Source organism: Crotalus tigris, unplaced genomic scaffold (assembly GCF_016545835.1).
Source record: "Crotalus tigris isolate CLP2741 ecotype Arizona unplaced genomic scaffold, ASM1654583v1 scf7180000017744.3724543626:3957646, whole genome shotgun sequence".
Taxonomy (NCBI): domain Eukaryota; kingdom Metazoa; phylum Chordata; class Lepidosauria; order Squamata; family Viperidae; genus Crotalus; species Crotalus tigris.
This window is the reverse complement of record NW_024096611.1, coordinates 3,966,657-3,989,661: the sequence shown is the minus strand read 5'-3', so window position 1 is coordinate 3,989,661 and position 23,005 is coordinate 3,966,657. Positions and strand designations below refer to the sequence as shown.

At 41.2% G+C, this 23,005-nt stretch overlaps 3 protein-coding genes across 10 annotated transcripts in view; 2 read left to right on the top strand and 1 right to left on the bottom strand.

The window, feature by feature from the left end:
• Nucleotides 1-4,529: 4,529 nt before the first annotated feature.
• On the bottom strand, nt 4,530-6,715 carry LOC120306678 (probable G-protein coupled receptor 150). Its single transcript, XM_039340293.1, has one exon. The coding sequence runs from the start codon at nt 6,030-6,032 to the stop codon at nt 4,692-4,694; it is 1,341 nt and encodes a 446-aa protein (XP_039196227.1). The 5' UTR covers nt 6,033-6,715; the 3' UTR covers nt 4,530-4,691.
• Nucleotides 6,716-11,089: 4,374 nt separating this feature from the next.
• RFESD (Rieske Fe-S domain containing) lies at nt 11,090-19,205 on the top strand. 5 transcript variants are annotated; one of them, XM_039340451.1, is made up of 4 exons: nt 11,090-11,202; nt 17,859-18,039; nt 18,318-18,352; nt 18,757-19,205. In XM_039340451.1, exons 1-4 carry the CDS (start codon nt 11,170-11,172, stop codon nt 19,018-19,020), a joined length of 513 nt encoding a protein of 170 aa, XP_039196385.1. In that variant the 5' UTR covers nt 11,090-11,169; the 3' UTR covers nt 19,021-19,205. The 5 variants fall into 5 exon arrangements, with proteins under 5 accessions (XP_039196385.1, XP_039196384.1, XP_039196389.1 ...); XM_039340450.1 differs by having other exon boundaries at nt 11,115-11,202; nt 17,384-18,039; XM_039340455.1 differs by lacking the exon at nt 11,090-11,202 and adding an exon at nt 11,225-11,437.
• Nucleotides 19,206-22,186: 2,981 nt separating this feature from the next.
• The window catches only part of RHOBTB3 (Rho related BTB domain containing 3), an 86,205-nt gene continuing 85,386 nt past the window's right edge, over nt 22,187-23,005 (top strand). For all 4 annotated transcript variants that reach the window (XM_039340441.1, XM_039340439.1, XM_039340437.1 and 1 more), the window contains exon 1: nt 22,187-22,771. The gene's annotated coding sequence lies outside the window, so the exon portion shown is untranslated. The remainder of the gene's footprint in view (nt 22,772-23,005) is intronic.

The following is a 23,005-nucleotide window of genomic DNA, read 5'->3' as shown; positions in this document are numbered from 1 at the left end:
CTTTAATTACCCTGACATCAACTGGGAGACAAACTCTGCACCAAGTGGAAGATCAAACAGATTCCTGCAAATCTAGCAGAAAACTTTGTCTCCCCAAAAGTAGAGAAGGGAACTAGGGGATTAGCCGTTTTGGATCTAATTCTCACTAACAAAGATGAAATGATAGAAGGTGTTGAAGCCACAGGAACCTTGGGAGGTAGTGATCATGCAGTATTGGAATTCAATATTATGGAAGCACAAGCAATAGAACACAGTCAAACTAGAGTCTTGGACTTCAAGAGAGCTAATTTCAATAAACTTAGAGAGGGCTTGGGAAGGATTCCATGGAGGAGAATCCTCCAGGGGAAAACAACTCAAGAGGCTTGGGAAATTTTGAAAAGCAAGATAATAGAAGCCCAGTCTAGTTCAATACCAACAAAGAGGAAAAATAACAGCTCTCAAAAGAAACCAGCATGGCTGCATAAAGAACTCTCTGATAAATTGAAAGATAAAAAGGACAAGAATAGAAAGTGGAAAGAGGGGCACATAACTAAATCAGAATATCAACAAATAGCCCGAGCCTGCAAAGATGAAGTGAGGAAACCTAAGGCTCATAATGAACAAAGGCTTGTGACCAAAGTCAAAAATAAGAAAAAAAGCTTCTTTTAACATGTAAAAGAAAACAGTGAAGGAAATGATTGGTCCATTAGTGGGTGAAAGTGGCAAGAAGGTGACAAGCAATAGGGAGAAAGCAGAACTATTTAACTCATTTTTTGCATCTGTCTTTACACAAAGGGAAAAAACAGACCAACCTATCAAAAATAGTGCCATAAAAAGAGTATAGAAATACAAGTTAAGATAGGCAAGAAAATGGTGAGCACCTGTCCAGCCTAGACGAGTTCAAATCACCAGGACCAGATGGATTACACCCCAAGGTTCTCAAGGAACTGGCAGATGTCATCTCAGAACCACTGAACTATATTTTTCAAAGATCTTGGAGCACTGGAGAACTACCAGAGGACTGGAAAAGAGCTGATGTAGTTCCCATCTTCAAAAAATGAAAAAAAAAATGGATCCAGGAAATTACAGACCTATCAGCCTGACCTCAATACCTGGGAAGATTCTGGAAAAAATAATCAAACAAAACAGCGAACACCTAGAGGCAAACAAAATCACTACAAATAAAGGCAACATGGGTTTGTCAAAAACAGACTATGCCAGACAAAACTTATTGCATTCTTTGACCAAGTGACAAAATTAGGGGATCAGAGAAATGCTGTGGATATAATTTACTTGGACTTCAGTAAGGCATTTGATAAAGTAGATCAAGGCTTTTCAACCAGTGGTATGGGTACCACCTGTGGTACATTGTCACCTTGCAGGTGGTATGCAGCCATCCTAGAAAAGTGGTAGTGGGGGAGGGGAATGAGGTGAACCGGTGGCAGCACTGCACAAGCCTGAGCGAGAGATGACTGGAGTTGCAGGGCTGTCAGGGCTCAGCGGAAGTGCCAGGATCAGCACCAGGCTCCAGCTGCAGCTCGGCGCTGATCCTAGTGCTTCTGCTGAGCCCAGAAGAAGCACTGATCAGCTGGAATGTTGCAGCATCTCCAGGGTCTTGTGATTTATATTCAGATGCTTGGCAACTGATTCATATTTATGACGGCCACAGTGTCCCAGGGTCATGTGAAGTGACCAAAACCTGCTGCAACCACCCAGCAGATGGGGGGAATAAAAACCAAACACCCCTCCACCCCACCCCCACTGCCAATCCTCATCAGAAATGCTCACAACAATGAAAACCTCAAACAGGAGGAAGAGCGCCGCTGGGTGGGCAGGTAGGTGTCTTGTTCGGCTATGGCTTGGGAAGCACTTTTTTCAATGCCATTGTAACTTCGAACAGTCATTAAGCGAACTGTTGTAAGTCAAGGACTACCTGTACTTTACCACTTTTTCCTTTTTGGTCATCAAGTTTTTGACACCTTGCTAGGCGACTGGTGGTACTCGGATGTTGCTATATCCTGAAAGTGGTACAATGGGTGAAAAGGTTGAAAAGCCCTGAAGTAGATCACAACCTACTACTCGATAAGATAGAAAAATGTGGGGTAGACAGCATCACCACCAGACAGATTCATAGCTGGCTGACCGGCCGTACTCAGCATCTACATGGAGGGAAGTGTGTAGTGGGGTGCCCCAGGGCTCTGTTCTAGGCCCAGTGCTTTTCAACATCTTCATCAATGATTTGGATGAGGGGATAGATGCAGATGATACCAAGCTGGCAGGAATAGCCAACACTCCAGAAGACAGGCTTAAGATACAGGAGGACCTGGACAGACTTGAACACTGGGCGCTATCTAACAAAATGAAATTCAATGGTGAAAAAAGTAAGGTTCTACATTTAGGTATAGTATAAGGGGTACCTTGCTCAATAGTAGTAACTGTGAGAGGGATCTCGGAGTCCTAGTGGACAATCACTTAAATATGAGCCAGCAGTGTGCTGCAGCTGCCAAAAAAGCCAACACAGTGCTGGGCTGCATTAACAGAGGGATAGAATCAAGATCATGTGAAGTATTAATACCACTTTACAATGCCTTAGTAAGGCCACACCTGGAATACTGCATCCAGTTTTGGTCACCACAATGTAAAAAAGATGCTGAGATTCTAGAAAAAGTACAGAGAAGAGCAACAAAGATGATCAGGGGACTGGAGGCTAAAACACATAAGGAATTTTTGCAGGAATTGGTTATGTCTAGTTTAACAAAGAGAAGGATGAGGGGGGACATGATAGCAGTGTTCCAATATCTCAGGGGCTGCTACAAAGAAGAGGGAGTCAAGCTATTCTCCAAGGCACCTGAAGGCAGGACAAGAAGCAACGGATGGAAACTGATCAAGGAGAGAAGCAACCTAGAACTAAGGAGAAACTTCCTGACAGTTAGAACAATTAACCAATGGAGCAACCTACCTCCAGAATTGGTGAATGCTCCAACACTGGAAATTTTTAAGAAGAGACTGGACAGCCACTTGTCCGAAATGGTATAGGGCAGTGGTTCTCAACCTTCCTAATGCCGCGACCCCCAACCATGTGGTCGTAAGTCAAGGACTACCTGTATTTCCCTGCGGGCGGGCAGGAGGAGGCATGCATGCTCCGCCTCCTCTCCTGCGGCTGGAGCGCACGCTGGGCAGGCCGAGGGTGCACACAGGCCATTGTCCAGCAACCGCCTCGGCCCGGGAGCGCCGCACATGCATGGTGCTGCCCCCTGCGCCGGCCGAGGCGTAGCTGGCAAGCAGCAGCAACGGCGCAGGCCGACCACCGGCTGGGCCACCAGCTGGCCCAGCCCAAGGGAGGTAAGGCACCCGCTGGGCCCCACACGTGCCAGCAATCCTCCTGGCACCCGCCGGCCTCCCACCTCCCACCCCTGGCCCTCTTTTACTTACATTTAGTATTGGCTCAGCAGGGAGGGGTGGAAACATCCAGAAAGCTCGCCTTAGCTGCAGACAACTTGTAGCACCGTTTGCAGACTGGGACTTTTGGCGGGCTGAGAAGGGCAGAGACAGCCTGGACAATTCCTATTGGCTCTTGAAAGCCAATAGAATTAGATTCTATTCAAGAGAGTCTATTCTATTGGCTTTCAAAAGCCAATAGATTCTATTGGCTTTTGAACGCCAATAGAATAGAGTCTCTTGAATAGAGTCTATTCTATTGGCTTTCAAAAGCCAATAGAATAAGAGGGAGTAGCACAGCTCAGGAAAAGAGGGGAAAAATGGCGGACTGCGTTGTTTGGCGATCCCAGTGTTGAGAACCGCTGGTATAGGGTTTTCTGCCTGAGCAGGGGGTTGGACTTGATGACCTCCAAGGTCCCTTCCAACTTTTATTATTATTATTATTATTATTATTATTATTATTATTATTATTATTATTGTTGTTGTTGTTGTTGTTGTTGTTGTTATTATGCCAGAATACCCTTTGGGCAGAAACATTCTGGATTGGGGGATAGTAAGGAAAATGCCAGGCAATTGGAAAGAACTAAGTGAAAAAGAGGATGAAATGATCCAGGGAGGACCAAAGGACTGACTGATAGAAGTACAGCAGCAGAGTGGTAAAGGCTTCAGGTAGATTGGTGGATGGGCTGGCCCTCAAATTGTGTAACGAAAGGGAGACAAGGCCAAGATGCAGCAACCTTTCCTCCTTGCCAGTAAGATGCTTCCGTAGCTTTGCCCCAAAAGTTAAACAAGCACAAGTCCTACAGTATTTTCTCTCGCAGCTCTATGGCCTACCTAGAATTGTCTGACTAACCTTCCCATATTTGTTCTATGAACAAAACAAGCAAACACAATTTCTGATTCGTGTACATTCAGATCAGTAAAGCTAGAATTAACTTACAATGGTAATGTAATTTTATATGAGCTTAAATTCCTACAACTGGATAAGCAATTAAAAAGAACTAAAGAGCTTAAAGTGGGCTCTTGAGCAAGTGCAGAGTATCTTTTCCTTTCTCTGTTTTTCAGGGTAAAGCCTTGAAAACATGACCCGCAGGCAAGCAAGTACCCTGGAATCTTTTATTTTACTCTTAGGTCAGTGGAGCACATGGTATCAAAGGCCCAAACAGAGTTAAGGCCATCCTAAGTGTCAAAAGGTCCTTTCTCCTTTCTTCAACCTTCTGCTCTTCGTGGATGGTAACAGCAAATGAAGCCTCCTTCAAATTCGACCCTCCAAGTTAGAATCTGCTCTCGCAAATAGCCCGGCTCTCCTCCTTCTCTAGCTGGATGGCTGTTGCGATGGCAGGCGTCTTAGTCTGACAGGGGCAGAGCCAAAGTTCAGCACGATCCGCGGCCGCCCTTGGTGACAGTCGCTGCCGGTGGCGAGCTTGCCGTCTGGGTTGTCCATCGGGGCACCTGCAGAGGCTACGTTGGAGCCGCCGCGCCCAGGGCTGGTAGCTATGAAATAAGAGGCAAACGTAGGGATTAATGGCGCTGTTGGTGGCTGCCATCATGTTGTTCAGGGTCGTCCGGGCTTCTTGGGTGGCGCCCTCGGGAAAGGCAAAAGCTAAGCCCAGCTCCAAAATAAAACGCGGGAAACCGCAGAGCGCAAACAGCGCGGCGAGCGCCAAAGTCAGCTGCAGTGCCCTGATTCGTGCGCGGGGCAGGCTTTGCGGCGCAGACGGCGACCGGGAAGCGCACTTGGAGATCGGCAGAAGCCTCAGAAGAAGTGGCGGAGCGGGACCGGCGACACCAGGCAGCTCAACGCGACTGGGTCCGGCGCTGCCGCCGGGCCCCTCTTGCGACGGCTCCTCTTCCTCGGCTCCAGAAGCGCTGAGAATGGCGAGGATGCGGCTGCAGGTCCTGCCCAAGAGGCAGGCGGGAGCTACGAAGCCCGTAATGGCTTCGTACACTGCGTAGACCTGTCCGTGCCATCGGGGCAGCTGAGGGAAGATGCTGAGGCAGCGGCCTCCGGGCTGCGACGGGGCCAGCCTGTAAACGAAGAGTTGAGGCAGGGCGAGCAGCAAAGCCAAGAGCCAGCCCAGAGCGACCAGGGCGCTCCGGGCGAGCACGAAAGGCGGCAGCGATTCCTGAGGGGGCGGAGGCCCCTTCGCCAAGCGCTGTCGCTCGAGCGCAATAAGAATCAGCATGTGCGACGGCGCTAGCAATCCCGAGCCTTGCAGGAAGCGGAGCAAACGGCAGGTGGTGTCTCCGGCCAGCCATCCCGAGTCTCCCGGCTCTGCAACGTGATCGTCCTCTGCTGGAGGCAGCTGAGAGAGCAACGCTAGTCCGCATCCGTAGAGATCGGCTATAGCCAAGTGCGCCAGGAGGAAATCCATCTTCCGCCGCCTCCTGAACCGACCTCCGCAGCAGCATCCTCCGCAACGGAGTCGGTACAACAACAAGCAGTTACCCACCAGCGCCAGCAGCATGATCGTGCCCGCCCCGATGGTCTGCGCAGACTGTCCGGCCAAAGCCCAGCGAGAGGGGAAAGAAAGATTCAAGTTCCAGGCGGGATGCTGAGGGCTGGACAAGTTGGCTCCCAGAGCTTGGCTGTTTGGTTCGAGCGCATCATCCATGGCTCCCTCTAGCCGCCAAACTGGGAACAAACTTTAGTCTTAAAAAGCAGCCGCGAGGATTGTGTGTGGATGGATGTGCCACGGCAGCATATATAGGGGCTCTGCCTGTCACCTGGCACTCACCGTGGGTGGGCACTCCAGGATAGATAGAGCCTTCGCGCCTGTGCTCTGCCCACCCCCTCAGCCTCTCCCCACCTCCAGTCCAGCGACAGTGAAAATCTTTCACACCTACCTGAACTGAGCCCAGGTTTCTCCGCACACTTTGTGAAGCTGCCTTCACGTCTGAATGAAACCCTCCCCTTAGCCCCCACTTTCTTCTACAGATTCCACAATGCTTGTTTGCTTGCTCAGTGGTGTATCTGCCAAAAATATGGCCACGCATCAGAAACCTGTTGAAGAGAATCTTTTTTAAAATATATATATATAGTGATTTGAAATCTTGATGTATTAAAATCTGTTAAAGGTTTGCAACTGCTTTCATAGAAACAGAATCACATATTTTTTCATAAGCTTATCAGAGGGGAAAAAGTACCAATTGGTTAAAACAACAAACCATAGCTGTCTGGGATACAATTTGATTTTAAAAATTAGCAAGTTAAGTTTTTTTTCATAGCACACACACAAACACACACATTGTCCAAGTCCTAAGCTTTTGGATGACAATGTTGAAATCCTATCCTGTTAAAATAAGCCCAGCTGAATTGAATGGAATTTACTTCTGAACAGCTGTATTAAAAGTAAGCTGCTAATGTAACTTGAGCTTTGTAAAAGTAACATTTAGTTTTGGGGATAAATAAACAAATAATGACACAGAAAGAAGGAAGGTAATCTATAGAATAATACTTCTTCTTGTGCCATATCCGTTATCGGACATTGGCAATCATGTTGGCGATCCTGTTTTTATTAGCAGCCGCACGAAAAAGTGCTGCTGAGTTTTGTCCAAACCAGTCCCTTAGATTTTGAAGCCCCAATGTTCTTCTTCTGCCTGGACCTCGTTTGCATTCAATCTTTCCCTGGAGAATTAAGTGGAGTATGCCATATTTTTCTGGGTATCACATCACATGTCTGAAATATTCTAACTTTCATTTTTTAATTGTTTTGATGATTTCCCTTGGCTTTCCCAGGTGGCTTATCACCTCTTACTGCAATATTAATTCACTTATATTTTCATCCCAAATCAAAGATTTCATATACTTTTAACTTTCCCACAGGTACCCTCATTAAATAAAAGACAAAATAAGCAGAAAATATTTTAAAAGTGACCCCAAGTTTTATTATATTAAGAAATATAAACTAAGAATAAAAAAAATCAGTTTAGAAATTTTATTAAGTTTTGTTTAAATGAAATATTCCTTGGATTTAGGAATATTACAAATATTAAAATATATTTTAATACATTAAAAATTAAAATAAATAGGATTTGCTATATAATTTAACAATTTAAATAAAAATATATTTAGTAACTATTCTGAATCAACTTACTATATATTTGTTGGTTTACTATATATTTGAGGAAGTATAAGATAACATGAATAGGCTTGAATGTTTTGCAAAATATGGAGTGGAAGATTGGTTGCTGAATGTAGTTAGAACAATGTATAATGGAAGAAAAGTGTCAACTCAACAAATGAGCATGGCTGCAGCCCTTTTCCCTACTCATTTTCAGTTGCCATGTAAAACGGAGGGAGAGAGGTTGCCCAGGTGCTTCGCTAGTCTAAATAATCTTTTGTCCTGTGGGAACCAAGGTCATCGGCTGCTCCCAAGACTGCAGGCTGGGTGTTGCATAAAAGGCCCGCCAAGAAGATGTATTGAGGTAACCTAGTTGCTTGCATAGTTTTAGGGGAGGGATTTTTTAACTTTGTACTGGAGAACTGTTACGTGTGTCTTCAGACTTGGTTTCACTTTTGACGTGCCGATACTTTGTAACTAAAAAACATGTTCTTTGAGTAATTTGCAAGCCTTGGAGTTCTGCTTTATTCGTCTCTGTGGGAACCATGACATTAAGCATGTTTGAGGAATAAATGGGATGCTTAGTAAATGATGGTTCATCATTGAGTGCATATGTATTGCCCTTTATTTGATTTCATGAATATAATGCATAATGACTTTGGACCAATCTGTTTCAGCCCAACCCACCTCACAGGGTTGTTGTGGGAAAATAGGAGGCAGAAGGTGCATTGGCAATGTTTGCCACTTTGAGTTATTTGTAAAAATAATAAAGGCGAGATACAAATAAAAATAATGAAAATTATGGTGATGTTAGAAGACAGTTTATAGGGGCATGAATGTGATTATGATTGGCTAAGAATCCAAATGATTTATTAAATAGAATGATGCAAAAACAAGATTGAAGAGGAAAACTGAAACATTAAAAATCAAAGTAGCTGTGTTTGACAGAATAAAAGATGGAAAAATTGCACGAAGTTTTAAAGATGTGCAAATGCTGGTAGGTATTATATTCTTGTTGCAAAAAATGAAGAACAATTTTCTGTTAAACCATTTGTTGACTTTGCTATATGGCGTGAGAGTTAAGTATGTCAACAAAAACAAAATAAATGGAACGGGAATACCGTACGTCTGTGTGGTAAAACCAGAACAAATGAGTGATTAATGAAGGTGACTGAGTGCAATAGTGAGTGACTGATTCAAAAGAAGTACGTAGATGTGGTTTGGCCATACAGAATTAGATAAGATAACCTTTATTGTCATTTTTATACTGTGGGCACAATGGCACACATCAAAAATGAAATTCAGTTGCCCGCTCTCAAAGTAAAACACATACATGACACACACCTAAACATACTATGAACAACATATGTATAGACCCACATCCCTACATATACGTAGCAAATAAATATTAAATATTGTCCATCTTGAATATATAACGGAAGGAGGAAGCTTGAGAGTTCGCAAGGTTAATGCTGTATGGAATGAAACTCTGGCTGAATCTGGATGTTCTGCTTTGGATACCACGAAGCCTCCTCCCAGAAGGAAAACAGGTCATGAAGAGGATGTGTAGTGTCCCAGATAATCTTACGGACCCTGCTCAAGCAGCACTTCTATGCTATGTCCTGGGTGGGAGGGAGGGAATTGCCAATGATCTTTTCAGCCATTCTCACCACTCTCTGCACCGCCTTCCTGTCTGAAGCAGTGATGCCTCCAAACCAGACTGTGATGCTGTATGACAGGATGCTCTCGATTGCCCCCCTGTAGAAAGTGGTCAGGAGAGGGAAAGGAAGATGTGCTTTTCTCATGCAGCGCAGAAAATGCAGGCGCTGCTGTGCCCACTTCACCAGTTTCTCATTGTTGAGCGACCAAGTCAGCCTACTCGTTAGCAGCACACCCAGGAATTTGATGCTGGTAACCCTCTCCACAGGTGAATCATTTATGCACACAGAAGTGTGGCTGTGCCTGCCTTTTCTGAAATCAACAATGATCTCTTTGGTTTTTGCGGTATTTAAAACTAGGCTGTTTTCCTTACACCAGTTCACCAACCCTTCAACCTCCTTGCGATAAGCTTCCACCTTGTCATCCTGAATAAGGCCCACTACTGTTGTATCATCTGCAAACTTTACAATATGGTTGGTGGCAAACCTAGCACAACAGTCATGGGTCAATAGGGTGAACAGCAATGGACTTAAGACACAGCCCTGAGGAGAACCTATGCTCAAGAAAATGGTATTAGAGGTATTTTTTCCAACTCGCACATATTGGGGCGTTGGTAAGAAAATCAAGAATCCAGTTGCACAGAAGAGTGTTTAAGCCTAAAAGGCCCAGTTTGTCTACTAGATGCTGAAGAACGAATCGCAAAACTAGTATACAGTGGTTAGACTGAAAAAAAAGGAAGACCAAAAGTTGTAATAATATGGAATTGATGATATCATCCATAAGTGATAGGTTTCAAGAACAAAAACAATTCATGAAGTGGTATAGGGACATATGTATCATTTGTAAGGACATAAATCTATGGAGGGGAACAATATACTAAATATGTAGGTGTAAATTAGCGTGTGTTGTATTTTTCTTATATATCTTTCATTTTTAAACTTTAATTTTTTGGACTTTTTTTACTCTTTTTACACTTTACATTGTAACTACATATCCAAAACAGAATAAAGTAATAGGTATGTTGATGAGTAAATCTGACATACTGAAATACTACATTATAAAATCTGATATACTACATGTATGCACATATTGCTTAACTTCGCTTGCTGACAAGGATGCTTAGCTGAAAATGAACCTCTGCATTTTCCACTGGATTGGAAAGGAAAGCTGCATTTGTATAATCAGCTCTTACTGCTCCCTAAAGATATATTTTTTTTCCCAAATCCAATTTAAATGTACAAATATTCAGCTTATTGCATAGAACCAGGTCTGCTGCATTATGCTGTTGTTTCTAATTAATTAAATAACATAATTATAGAATTACAAAACTGACAGGTTTGTTTATATACTAGTCTCAGCCATGATGGAATACATGGTCTCGTGTATGCCAATTTGATATTGAAAAAGAACATAAGATTCAGAATAGGAGGTAAAAGCCAAATGCTGCAATAATTTTTTTCATGTTCTTCAAAAGCGCTAGAAGTTCTAAGAGAAGAGAGAATGTTTTATTTCAACTGACTCTCACAATGCACTAGCCCATGGCAAGCTTTGGCCAATATAAATATCACAGTACTTTCCCGTGTTTTACGAAACCTGCGTATCCTTCAACCTCTTCGGGATCTAATGAGGCTAATCTGCCCCCCCTCACCCCCGAAACTTCTCTTGTTCTTCCTTTTGCATATGGGGTGATCCTGAAGCTTCAGGGTCTCTTCTTCGTATCAGGCTTTTCCTAACTTTATTCCTCCCGAACTCTGGGGCATTTTCCAAAAAAATCCACTATTTTGCTTCTGGTTTTGTTTCTTTAGTAAACAACGCTAGGCAGAAACAAGTATTAAGGATTTGCAAACAAGAAAGATCCGTGTAAATTTCCTTCAAATCAACGCAAGTCATAAAGAAGCACTAATCAGCAGGCTAGGTTTTATCACGTGACGCTTTATAGCACCAGTAATATTCAGATGTGACGCACGAGCAGGGAAAAAAACAACTCGGAGAAATCATCTTGCAGCACGGGACTCGCAGCCTGACTTGAATGGTATCCTTCTCAACTGGAGAAATGGAACAGGTTGGTCTTCCTTTAAATAAAAGTCCCCTCTTTCTCTCCCCGTACGAGGGACACGTGAAAAGAAGAGGGAATAGGAAAGGGCTGAAGGCTGAACGCAGCGCCTGCAGGGAGTTGTGGTCTTCTGGAGCGCGAAGGCTGCTGGGCGTTGTGGTTTTGCAACTGCGGATAAGCTCCCGCTTGATGCAGCAAGAACGTCTGGATTGATCGCCTCCTTGCGGGCGGCGAAGATTGTGAGGTGGGAGTAAGTTTCATATGACCAGGCAGGCTGTAGTAGGGCGATACAAAAAAAAAAAAATCTTGCTGTGTTTGGCCCATCGTAGGAGTTTTAAGTAATATCTCCGTATGACATCTGACTCTCAGCCTTCCTTAGATTACTATTCTCCAAATCTTTGGGTACTTCTATATTTTGAATTGAAATCCAATTACATCTGTGCTCTTTGGACTGAAAAATCCTTCTGACCACTAGCTGGCGCCAAACTTAAGCCGAATAGGAAGACTTAGTTCCCCTTCGTTTGAGTTGTCGGGATGTTTGCAGCCCGGATTTTATAGTCCGATGCTTGATAGAATTATAATTTTACAGCCTGAAATAAATATCTGTGTATGCGTGTATCTACTACACAACTGTTATATTTAGAGAATCCAGGAACTGAAGAGTTACTACATGTCTGAAAAAATGTTTCTTTTGCTCCACTTCTAGCTCCATCTACAATTGAACCCAGTTATAATTTAAATCTAAAATAATGAGTCTTGACAGCCAATTTGATGTAGAGGTTAAGGCATCAGGCTAGAAACCAGGATATCATGAGTCGTCTTGCCTTAGGCACAAAGACAGCTAGGTAATCTTGGGCCAGTCACTTTCTCTCAGCCCTAGAAAGCAGGCAATGGCAAATCACTTCTGAAATTGCCTAGCCCTAGAACAAAGGTCCCCAACCTTTTGGGCACCAGGGACCAGCTCCATGGAGAGAAGTTTTTCCATGGACCGGAAAGTGTGTAGTTTTGTTTGCTGCCTGCATCCTGCAGATGGGGTGTTGCTTGTTTGTGCGGACCAGTTGCTGGCATGCCATAGCCTGGTACTGGTCCACGGACCGGGGGTTGGGGACCCCTGGCTTATAAAACTGCAGGCTCTTGTCAAGCAGTTGCCAACACTTGACTCAGGCACCTAATAATAATAGTCTGAGCAGCAGAAGTAAAGCATGTTTAATATAGATGGGATTCCTGTAAAGAGTTGCAAATTGGGAAGTTCAAAACAATCCTCAAGGGCATGGCAAGCCATTTCAGAACTGCTGCCAGGAAAACTGTACAGATGTATTAATGAGGTAACCAGGAGTCAAGTTTGAAGGGGAGTTTACAGTATTTTGAATAAATAGCACCTGTAGGCTCAGTTTGCTATTTTATTTTGTATGTGGCATATTTATAATGTATCTTTTAAGACAATGCGCCATGAAGCATAAATAAATAGAAAAGTAATGATAAAATTAAACAGTAATTGTTAGCCCTGTATAACAAGAGAAATATAATTCACTTATAAGTCAAGATGACTACTTAGATCCAGGTTTGAGAGATATCAACTGAAGCAGTTCCACCAGGGGCGAATCAATGCTGAAAAGTATTTTGCCAATCTATCACTTTTAAAGGTAGGAATCTGAGTAGCAGAGAGCCTGTTTGATGTAGTAGTTAAAGGTGCTGGATTAAAAGCTGGGAGACTGAGGTCTGCTTTAAGTACTAAAGCCAGCTGGGTTGGGTGACCTTAGGCCAGTCATTCTCTCAGCTCTAAGAAGGCAAAGATGTTGCCAAAAAGGTTGCATGGACTAGTCAAGACTGAGTTAAAGGTGCTCTCTCTCACACACACACCATCCCTCCCTTTCCCTCTCCCTTTCTCACACACACACGCACAAACACACACACAGCCTTATTGTGAATGTTAAATTTTCCGAGAATACAAATTATGGAGAACCAGCTTAGTGTAGTGGTTAAGGTACTGGCCTAGAAATCAGGAGACTGTGATTTCTAGTTCTGCTTTAGGCACGAAAGTGATTGATTTTGGGCCAGTTACTTACTCTAAGCCCAACTCACCTCACAGGATTGTAGTTGTGGGAAAAATAGGAGGAAGGCGTATGTTCTCTGCCTTGAGTTATCTATAAAGTAACAAAGGGAGGCTAAAAATCTAATAAAAAAAATTCTGGGGTTTCAATATTACATTGCAAGTACAGATAGTCCTTGACCTATGACTGCATTTTAGCCGCAAAATTTCTGTTGCTAAGTGAGAGTTGTTAAGTGAATTTTATCCCATTTTATAACCTTTCTTACCAGTGCTGTTAAGTGAATCACTACAGTTGTTGTTTGTAACATATTTGTTACGTGAACGTGGCTTCTCTATTGTCTTTGCTTATCAGAGGGTCACAAAAGATGATCACATCACCCCAGGACACTGCAATTTCAGAAATATGAGTCAATTGCCAAGGTTCTGAATTTTGGTCACACGAGGATGCTGCAATAGTCGTGTGAAAAATGGTCATAACTCACTTTTTAAAGTGCTATTATAACTTTGAACGGTCACTAAATGAACTTGAAAGTTGAGGATTACCTGTACTTCCATTGTCTAAGGCAAGAAACACTATCAGTTGAATAGATGTATAGGTAGTCCTGGACGTAATTTTGGTTATGAGTCATTGTGTTCATAAGTTGGTGCAGTCATAAGACAAGACCAGATCTGATTTTTCAAGCATTTTTATGGCAGTCATTAAGCAAGTTATATGGTCGTTAAGTGAATCTATTTTCCTAGGGGAAAGAAAACTGAAAATCAGCAAAAAAAATATTTCAGGTCACAGTAACATAACTGTGAGATGCTGCAACTGGTTGTAAATGGGAGCCAGTTCCCAAGTGCCCAAAATGCAGTCATGTGACCACAGTGGGGGCAGTTTTATATTGGCCAGAAATGGTTTATGGGCCCTAACACACCCTTTCTGAGGTATCATAATTTAAATAGTCATTAAATGACCAGTCATAAGTCAAAGACTACCTGTCTATCAAGAGGATATGTGTAAGGATTTATTTATTTATTTATTTTCTGTTTTAAAGCAGAATAGATTTTTTTTTTCAAGTATTAGGTAGCAAATTAATTAAAAATGCAGATATAAACATATAGAGATATAAATGAGCAATGCCCATTGTCTATTTGATGGAGAGAGTTAATAATTCTCCATAACCACAACAATAATCATAGGGAGAGTTCATAATTCTCCATAATCATAGCAGCATGGTGAGAGCTAGTTTGGAACAACACTGGATCATAAAAGAGCCTTTAGGCCCTAGCAGAGAAGTGACCAGCCATTAAAGATTTCTTTTTTGTCCCCCACTTCCTCCCTTAGATTTCACATCTTTGTATTCTGAGCCTGCTGCAGCTCTTAATGCTGTGCCAGTAGCTTTACTTTCAGCCAGTTCCTTCATAGTACACCACATACCATTTTTCTTGTTTCGCTTGTTAAGAGGCTGCTGGGCAATAGGAAGGCTGACTCACAAGAAGAACGAGGATTGGTAAATGCAAGCTAAATATCAAATAGGATTTTCTACAGACATTGGCAAGTGCTAATTGCTGCTCCCGTAGCTGAAATCCTCTCAGTTATCTATAGTGTAATTTATTGGTCTGTTTATCAGCTAATATGGATAATCAGGTTCCAATCCACTGTGTGTGAAAGATTGGTGTGTGATATTCTATTTTATTTGCTGAAGCTCATTTTAAGAAAATGCTCTGCTTAGAAACATTGCTTTATTGAATAGTGTTCATTCTTTATAAAATGCCTTTCTTTATAAAACATCAATAATATAGTTTGTATTGTAAGGTTTTCCACTTAACCTCACAATTGCCCCAGCATTACTCAGGAATTTAAAAGAGCCAAAGAAACTCCTGAGTCGAGGTTTCAGCAAGCAAACAACTTTTATTTTGATCAAAACAGAGTTGGGTGACCCCATCTCTCTTCGTGGCTGGTAGAGAGATGAAGGCAACAACCAGAAAAGATGTCTTCCACCTTTTATACCTTTTCAGAACAAAGAGATCAGGTCTTGGTACTAGGCATAAGATGGCATAAAAAAATAATTCCTAGATGATGACTCATACACAGCAACCCAGGCTCCATCCGTAACTCCTTTCCCCCTCCCCTTACTGTGCCCTTTTCATATAAGCAATCACCTATACCTAAAGCATGAAGCCCTTTTCCAATATATATATAAAGCATCTGATCAAGCAATTAACTACAAAATAATGATTACAAAATAACAAAACAATGATTACATGATAACACTATAAGTATCAATATAAAATGGTTACTATATATAAAATAAATGCTAATGTCAAACTTAAACATACTAAAATCATAAGCAAAATAAAATCCCTTCAGTATAACAAAATACGTAAACTGCTTACAGTCCTTAGTCTGTTCTTTCTGATAGAAATCGTCACTTTTCCAGCTAACACCTGCTTCTTCTTTTCAGATAAGGCTCTGCTTCCCCCTTTTCTTGTTTGCTAATAAAATATAAGACCTTGCATGTGTTTGTCCGTGTATATTTCTACTGCATCCAATTTATAATTGTAATTTTAGTTCAGAAAAAAATAGCAGTCCTTTTCAACTTTGAAGTGATTTTCTGTAGGATGCGTTTTCTGAAGAACAGGGTTTACACATCTATAAAGCCACAATGCAGTTTGTCTTTGTTGTACTAGGTTAAATTGACTCTAATAACATCATTTGCAAACCATGGCCTCTTGTATTACACAATCCTAATAGTAATGATTTAACATGGATTGACTTAAATAGAGGAGTATTTAAGAGGACTATCAGCCATCTACAAATCAGTCTTTTTTAGCTTGAAACAAAGCTCTTACAAATATCAGCAGGAAAGAAGAACAGTTATGGGAAATCCTACTCCAGTGATGGCGAACTTTTTAGAGACCGAGTGCCCAAAAACTGGCCCAGCCCTCGCTCCACCCCCTGCCCTGCTCCCACCCTGCCTGCCTGCAGGCCACTCGCTGCCTCCAGGGCCTGCCACGGATCACTCAGGCAGGCAAACAGCACCATGGTGGCCACGCCCTCTGCTTGCGTCCTGCAGCATCAACTGTGCGCAATGGGGCATGAGGGCAGAGTCTTGTCTATGCTGCCTGGCTGCCATGTCCTTGGCTGTGCTGCTCCGCGTGGGCCACACTCGGGGGCAACTCTCCTCCAGAGGGGCTGCTGGTGAGGAGGGGGTCACGGAGGGAGACAAGGCTGGGGCAACAGCACATGTGCCCACAGAGAGGGCTCTGAGTGCCACCTCTGGGACGTGTGCCATAGGTTCACCACCATGTTATCTTGATATATATTTTAATAAACCTATTTTTCCTTCTAATGCAACAAATGTTAAGTAACATTTATTGACAGCTGGGCTAAGCCCATTCTTGAATTCCACAAAAAATGATTTCAACAATTTATTTTTAATGGGGCCTTTTGTAATTCTTTCAGTATTTTTTCAACACTACTTGTCATCAGAGCATATCTTCTAGCAAGGCTTAAATCATACTGTTAGCCAATTGCATACATCACAAATGGTAAATAATACATTCTTAGGGCATTGAATTACTCTCAGATGGAGAACGTTATATGGTAAGCTGTCAATACTTTGTTCTTTCTCAGTTGATGCTCATTATTTTTGGTCTGGTTCCAAGGCCATCTGGCTACATTGAGCCTGTCTTTCTCGTAACATTTTTCCTTGCAACTGAGCACTTTGGTTTCACTCTGCCTTTTGATAGGCATTCTAGCAGCACTATTTCATAGAAACTGGGTATATGTGCTGGTAAGTCTAGGTTGAAGATCTTGGGGTAGTGGGGATTGATTCTGGGTGAATTTTCTGCTAACTTTGCTCATCTGGTGCAAAGGGCACATTTAATATATACTGCTCAAAAAAATAAAGGGAACACAAACGTATAGGATCCTATACATTTGTGTTCCCTTTATTTTTTTGAGCAGTATATTTCCTCCTTCAAGAATTCTTTAGATGACTGCATGTTGGCACTGAATTAGTTCAATAAGTTAATTACATTCAGGGACTCACCATATGGATCAGAATGAGATACCTTAAAACAATTTTATTTCATTAACCACAACCACTCTTGGATGAATAATGCTTATTTTCTTTCTCTTCTCTTTCACAATAGATTGATGAATGTATAAATCTTACCTGCAGAATTTGTGACCATCTCTGCTTTTTAGCTAAATGCAGCGGACCAATGGAGCTGACTGCCAAAGACTTGATTCCTTCGTTTTTTTGTAGATTTCACATGAGCAGGAAACATGGGTCACCCTTGTGATTCCACCTAAAAGGACTGGTGGGTCTCATGTTTACAAATCTGCTTTAAAGTGAATTCACTGATGACGGCATCCAATCCAATATATTTTGCAAGGGAACAGCTCAGTAGATAGGAAAGTTCTCCACTACTTCCCTGTAGTCCAAAAAGTTTTCTCAAAAACTGCAGTATGTTGAGAGACCCTCCCAAAAAGATTTTCATCTAGAACTGGAAGACCGTATGAGGAAGAAGAGAGCAGATTTCTTACGGTGCATTGTTGGATTTTCCCCTTATGTCAATTGTTTTTATTATCAAGTTAATTTTTAATGTAATTCTTTTGTTGCAGGATATTAATGAAAGTGGTGTGGCCAAACCATCTAAAAGGAAAGAAATGTCTAGTCCAATTTATGTTGGTAGAGAAGATGATATTAAAAAGCTCAAGAGAACAACAGCCACTGTCTATGAGAGAGAAGTTGTTATTTTCTACCATAGTGGACACTTTTATGCTCTGGATTGCCGCTGTTACCGTAAGAACTTTAAAATGATGTGCATTGAGGCTTATAGAGCTACAGTGAGAACAAAGCAAGTCCCTTGTTGGGTTAATGCATATGTTCTTTAGTCCTGTATACATCTTGGACAGCTAGATGCAATTGGGAAGCTCAAGTAGGGAATGCATGGTGTATCACATACCTATTTATGTTCCCCAGCCATTTGTATTCAGAGCTATAATACCTCTGAAACTAGAAGTGAGATACAACCACCCTAACTAATAGCTCTGATCTAATATATTTTTATCTTTTAATAGATGCAGGAGGTCCCTTACATCTTGGTGAAATAGAGGTAGGTAAACACAATACCACTTAATATGGTAGCTAAGGTGATAATCAATATTTTCATATAAATCAGGGGTTTCCAACCAGGGGTGCTCGCACCCCCTGGGGTGTGAGACAATATTCCAGGGGGTACGAAAACCTGGGTTTAGAAGTTTCAAAATTATAGTGTATATGCATAATTCGTTATTTCTTACTTTTGTAAGGGGTGTGAGAATATATCAGAAGAGTTCTAGGGGTGCGGGGTATAGAAAAGGTTGGGAGCCACTGATATAAATGAAAGTATCAAAGTGCGGGAACATTGCAAATACAATTAACTAAATGATCAGAGACAATTTGTAGATAGACAATATATATATTTCTAATGTTTATAAGATAATGAAAAATATTTTTGTTCTCCCCTTGTGTCTATAGGACATCAATGGACAACCATGTATTATTTGTCCTTGGCATAAGTATAAAATAACTCTGAATACAGGTGAAGGATTGTATCAAGCAATAAATCCCAAAGAGCCATCTGCCGTACCCAAGTGGAAATCAAAAGGACCAAAACAAAGGACTCACAGAGTCACTGTGGACAATGGAAATGTTTATGTGACTCTTTCAGATTTAATGGAGTATAAAGAGTCTGACTACTATGCTGAAAAATACAAAACAGGAAAAAATGCAGAAAAATAATCTTTTTAAAATAACATTTTGCTTCATAGGAACTTGAGTTAAAAAACTGTTGAATATATGTGGTCCTCGACTTACAACTACAACTGAGCTCAAAATTTCTGTTGCTAAGTGAAACATTTGTTAAATGAGTTTTGCCCCATTTTAGGAACTTTCTTGCCACAGTTGTTAAGTGAATCACTGCACTTATGAGGTTAATAACACAGTTGTTAAGTGAATCTGGCTTCCCCGTTGATTTTGCTTGTCAGAAGGTCGCAAAAAATGATCTCATGACCCCAGGACACTATAACCATCATAAATATGAGTCAGTTGCCAAGCATCTGAATTTTGATCATATGACCATAGGATACTGTAGCAGTCATAAGTATGAAAGACAATCATAAATTACTTTTTTCAGTGCTGTTGTAACTTTGAACAGTCACTAAATGAACTGTGGTAAGTCGAGGACTACCTGTATAAATTCTGGTCTTGTTATCTAAAAGGCATTTTGTTCCTTGGTGATACATTCACTTAGTAACAATCCCTCAGTGATAGAGGTTTTGTCCAGTATCTGCAGGATCTTGGGAGAATTATTTCCAGAATATTTTCAAAACAAAATAATTCAGCTGGGACTTAACTTTTCAGCCTCCCATGTCCAGATCAAGAACCTCATTTCACAATTAAAACCCAGAACAGGCTTGGAAGAAATTGCTATCTCCCCCCAGATTTATTAAGGGAGAACAAGGACTGGTGAGTTAGGGTCAATGCTCCTATTCACTCCTATTAACAGCTCAGTGTGTTTTCCTCCTAAGTGGAGCTGTCATTGTTATCCAATCCTATGACATAAGAAACTAGATTAGGCTGCCATTTTTGACCATCAGTCAGCAAACTAAATAATAAATGTACTTACAACTATTGAACCAGGCTGCAAGTGAAAACGTCTTAGTTGAGGAGAAGACACATTTTAATGTAGACTAATCAATTCTTAACCACCATCTGGTCATCCACTGTTTTACTGAGAAATATTCTTTCCAGCCCAAAGCCTTTGGGTTAATTCCCAGGGAGAGGATATGAGAAAAACTAAGGGAATCTTAATAGATGAAGCGTAGCTTCTTTTCATTTAATTCCTCCACTCCAACACTACTTTGAGAGTTAGATGCTTCTCCTGGGGACGGAATGACCATGGCAGATCTGAAGGAGATGGTGTGAGACAGAGGGGCACAGAGAGTGCTGATCCATAGAGTGGCGGAGGGTCAGATACAACTGAATGGCTGACAATGAACTGGGGACTATCCCTGATCAGAGAAGGTGAGACAGAGGTGTATTTTAGCTTCTTTACTTTTTGACTTACATATTAATAAACTAGGGCCTCCCCCCATTCATCACTTCCCTTTATTATTTGGTCCAGCTTTTTTATGTGCAGAGGAGGTCATGATCAGGTCATCTCTCAGTAATGAGAAGAGAACTGAGGACTTTGGTCACTTTCTGCTCAGAGGAAAAACTAGTAAAATCAGATCAGAAAATTTAAATCACAGTATTTGTGTGACATTATCATAATATTCATAATAAGAAAATTAAGGAGAATGCTATCAAGTAGGTATACCCTTACAAGTACCTTTTTTTTTTCAAACTTTAGTATCCTGAGGAGAACTTTTTGATAATTGGTAAGTATTGTTCAGTGAAGCTTCTAATTATTCTGAGGTGTTTTTTTCATTTGGAGAAAGCTCATTATATCCCTGAAAGGGTTTTATATTCAAGGTTGCCTCCCAACTTGTATACAATAGCCAAGTCTGTGACATCCTTGAAACCATTCAATTTAAGCATATTAGAGCTACTCTTCTAGTCCCAGGATGTATTACAAATGCTGCTTTATGTTTAGATATAGGCTTAGTCTCTGTGGATGCTAGAGCCTGGTCCTATCATTTTTAAAAATTGCTAATGTAAGCATGTTTCCCAATGAATTTGATGTCTGCCATTGATTCTTCAACCTGGTTAAAAAGGTTGAAAATGTTACTCTCTAACTCTCTTGTTGAAGTGCCTTTGAAAACAGAAGCATTCTAGGTAATGTACCTGAGATCTTCAAATGATTCTGTGGTTCCCTGTCTTGCAAGACATGGATATGATTTTCAAATGGATATGATCCACCCTCCTGCCTCTCTTCTATCACAGTCTGAAGTTTTGCTGACTCTTCACTCTGGACAGACTGGATGCACTGCCTTCTGCTTCTCTTCAGGGTTACAGAAATACTCCTCACATACTTAAGAGGGCATCAGGGTGACAATGTTGGCTCACCTAGAGCTTAAAAATTACAATGTCTGTTTTCCCCAAAACAGATTATCCTTGCAATGGAATCCTTGTGTAACCCAGGGATTGCCTTGTATGAAAAATGCATTTAAAAGCATTATCAGTGTAAATAAATGGGGATACTATTTTTTCCATGCTATGTATTAGGGATCTTTAATTAAAGAAATAATTTTTGCTGTGAAACTCTCATCCTTTATCTTGTACTTGATTTATTTCATCCCACAATGGTAAGCTTGATACATATTGACTCTTGCTGTAATGGCTTGTAATACACCAATTATTTTGCAGTATAGTGCCTCTTAGTAAAGCAGGTAGACCACAAAAGTCTGCTTAATGTGAGTCAAGCAGGTTATTTGCATTAATCAGGAATTCTTTACAGGCCCTTCTAGGAAAGCAAACTTCCAGAGATTAGGACACACACACACACACACACACAGTAGACCTATAGGCTATAGTAATACCTTGTATCTCTAATATGGTAAACCTATCAGATCAGTAGCTGAATTCCTGCACAAACACATTTCCCTGTCATTTGAAGCAGATGATTTTGGAGACTTTTCTTTTTTTGAATCTCAGCTGGCTGGCTGGAAGATATGGGAAGAAATATTTCAGTATCCAGGAAAGAATATATTCTAACACAGACTTGTCCTTACGCTTGTTCAAATAGACTCTCTTTAATCCTACCTTTTTTTTCCCAAGACACCTGTGTACATGTTTTGTTGCTGTGTGTTTTTAATTGTAAATACCATTTTAAACAGACAGTTTAGTGCTAATTTATATTTTGGTGGGTTGTAATTTGCTACTATGCCTCAGAAGGTCTTTTAATGACTACCAAAATTAACTAGTTATTTCATACTTACACCAAAGTAAACAGATGCTTTACTTTGAGCTTTGTATACACAATTAAGATGTAACAAACTATTTACAGTACAAATTTGCCATTAGGAATGCTAAACAGTTCACGGGAAGCACAGTGGAGCCTTTTTGTAAGGATTTTCTGATTAGTGTATGTACCATTCCCTATTTTCTCTTTAACCAACCACTCATTTACATGTGTTAAAATCCAGGCCAGGATAGGTAGAGGAGTCAACTGTGGCATCAGCACTGTAAACATCTGGTGGATTTGGGAACAGACTCTGTAGGAAATGGAGTTCATGGGCCTGGTTAAAGGAGCTGTCACACGGTATCTGTAACGCTTAATCAGGACTGGGATTTTTGCAAACAAGACTTTTCTTTTTCCTCTTGCTGCAAACAGAGCCCTTTTCTTCTAATGGTCGGAATTTGTCCATTAGAAAGGTTGTGAGTAACAAAGACCTCTTTACACAGTAGCTTTGGAACCACTTGGCACACACTGCTGTGTAGGAGGGGCTTTTTCAGAGCAACATGCCTTCCACACAGTATGTTGTTGTCTGGCAAGTAAGGTTTCTGAAGGGAGAGAATCCAAACAACCAATTGCCTGCTCTTTGGAATTGTAAGTTATGGAATTCTTTTTTAAAGTATAGTTGTTTTTAAATGATCCTGTGAGAAAAATGTATATGCATAGAAGATGAGTTAAGAGGCAAAGAAAATGAAACCTATGAAATTACAAGCTTTCCGGACAAAAGTCAACTAAAAGAAACATCAGCATTTCCCAAATGGTTTTCTAATGATCAACTTGTTATAATTGCTCATTCTTCAGTTTTTAACTTTAACTTGGTTTTTGTTT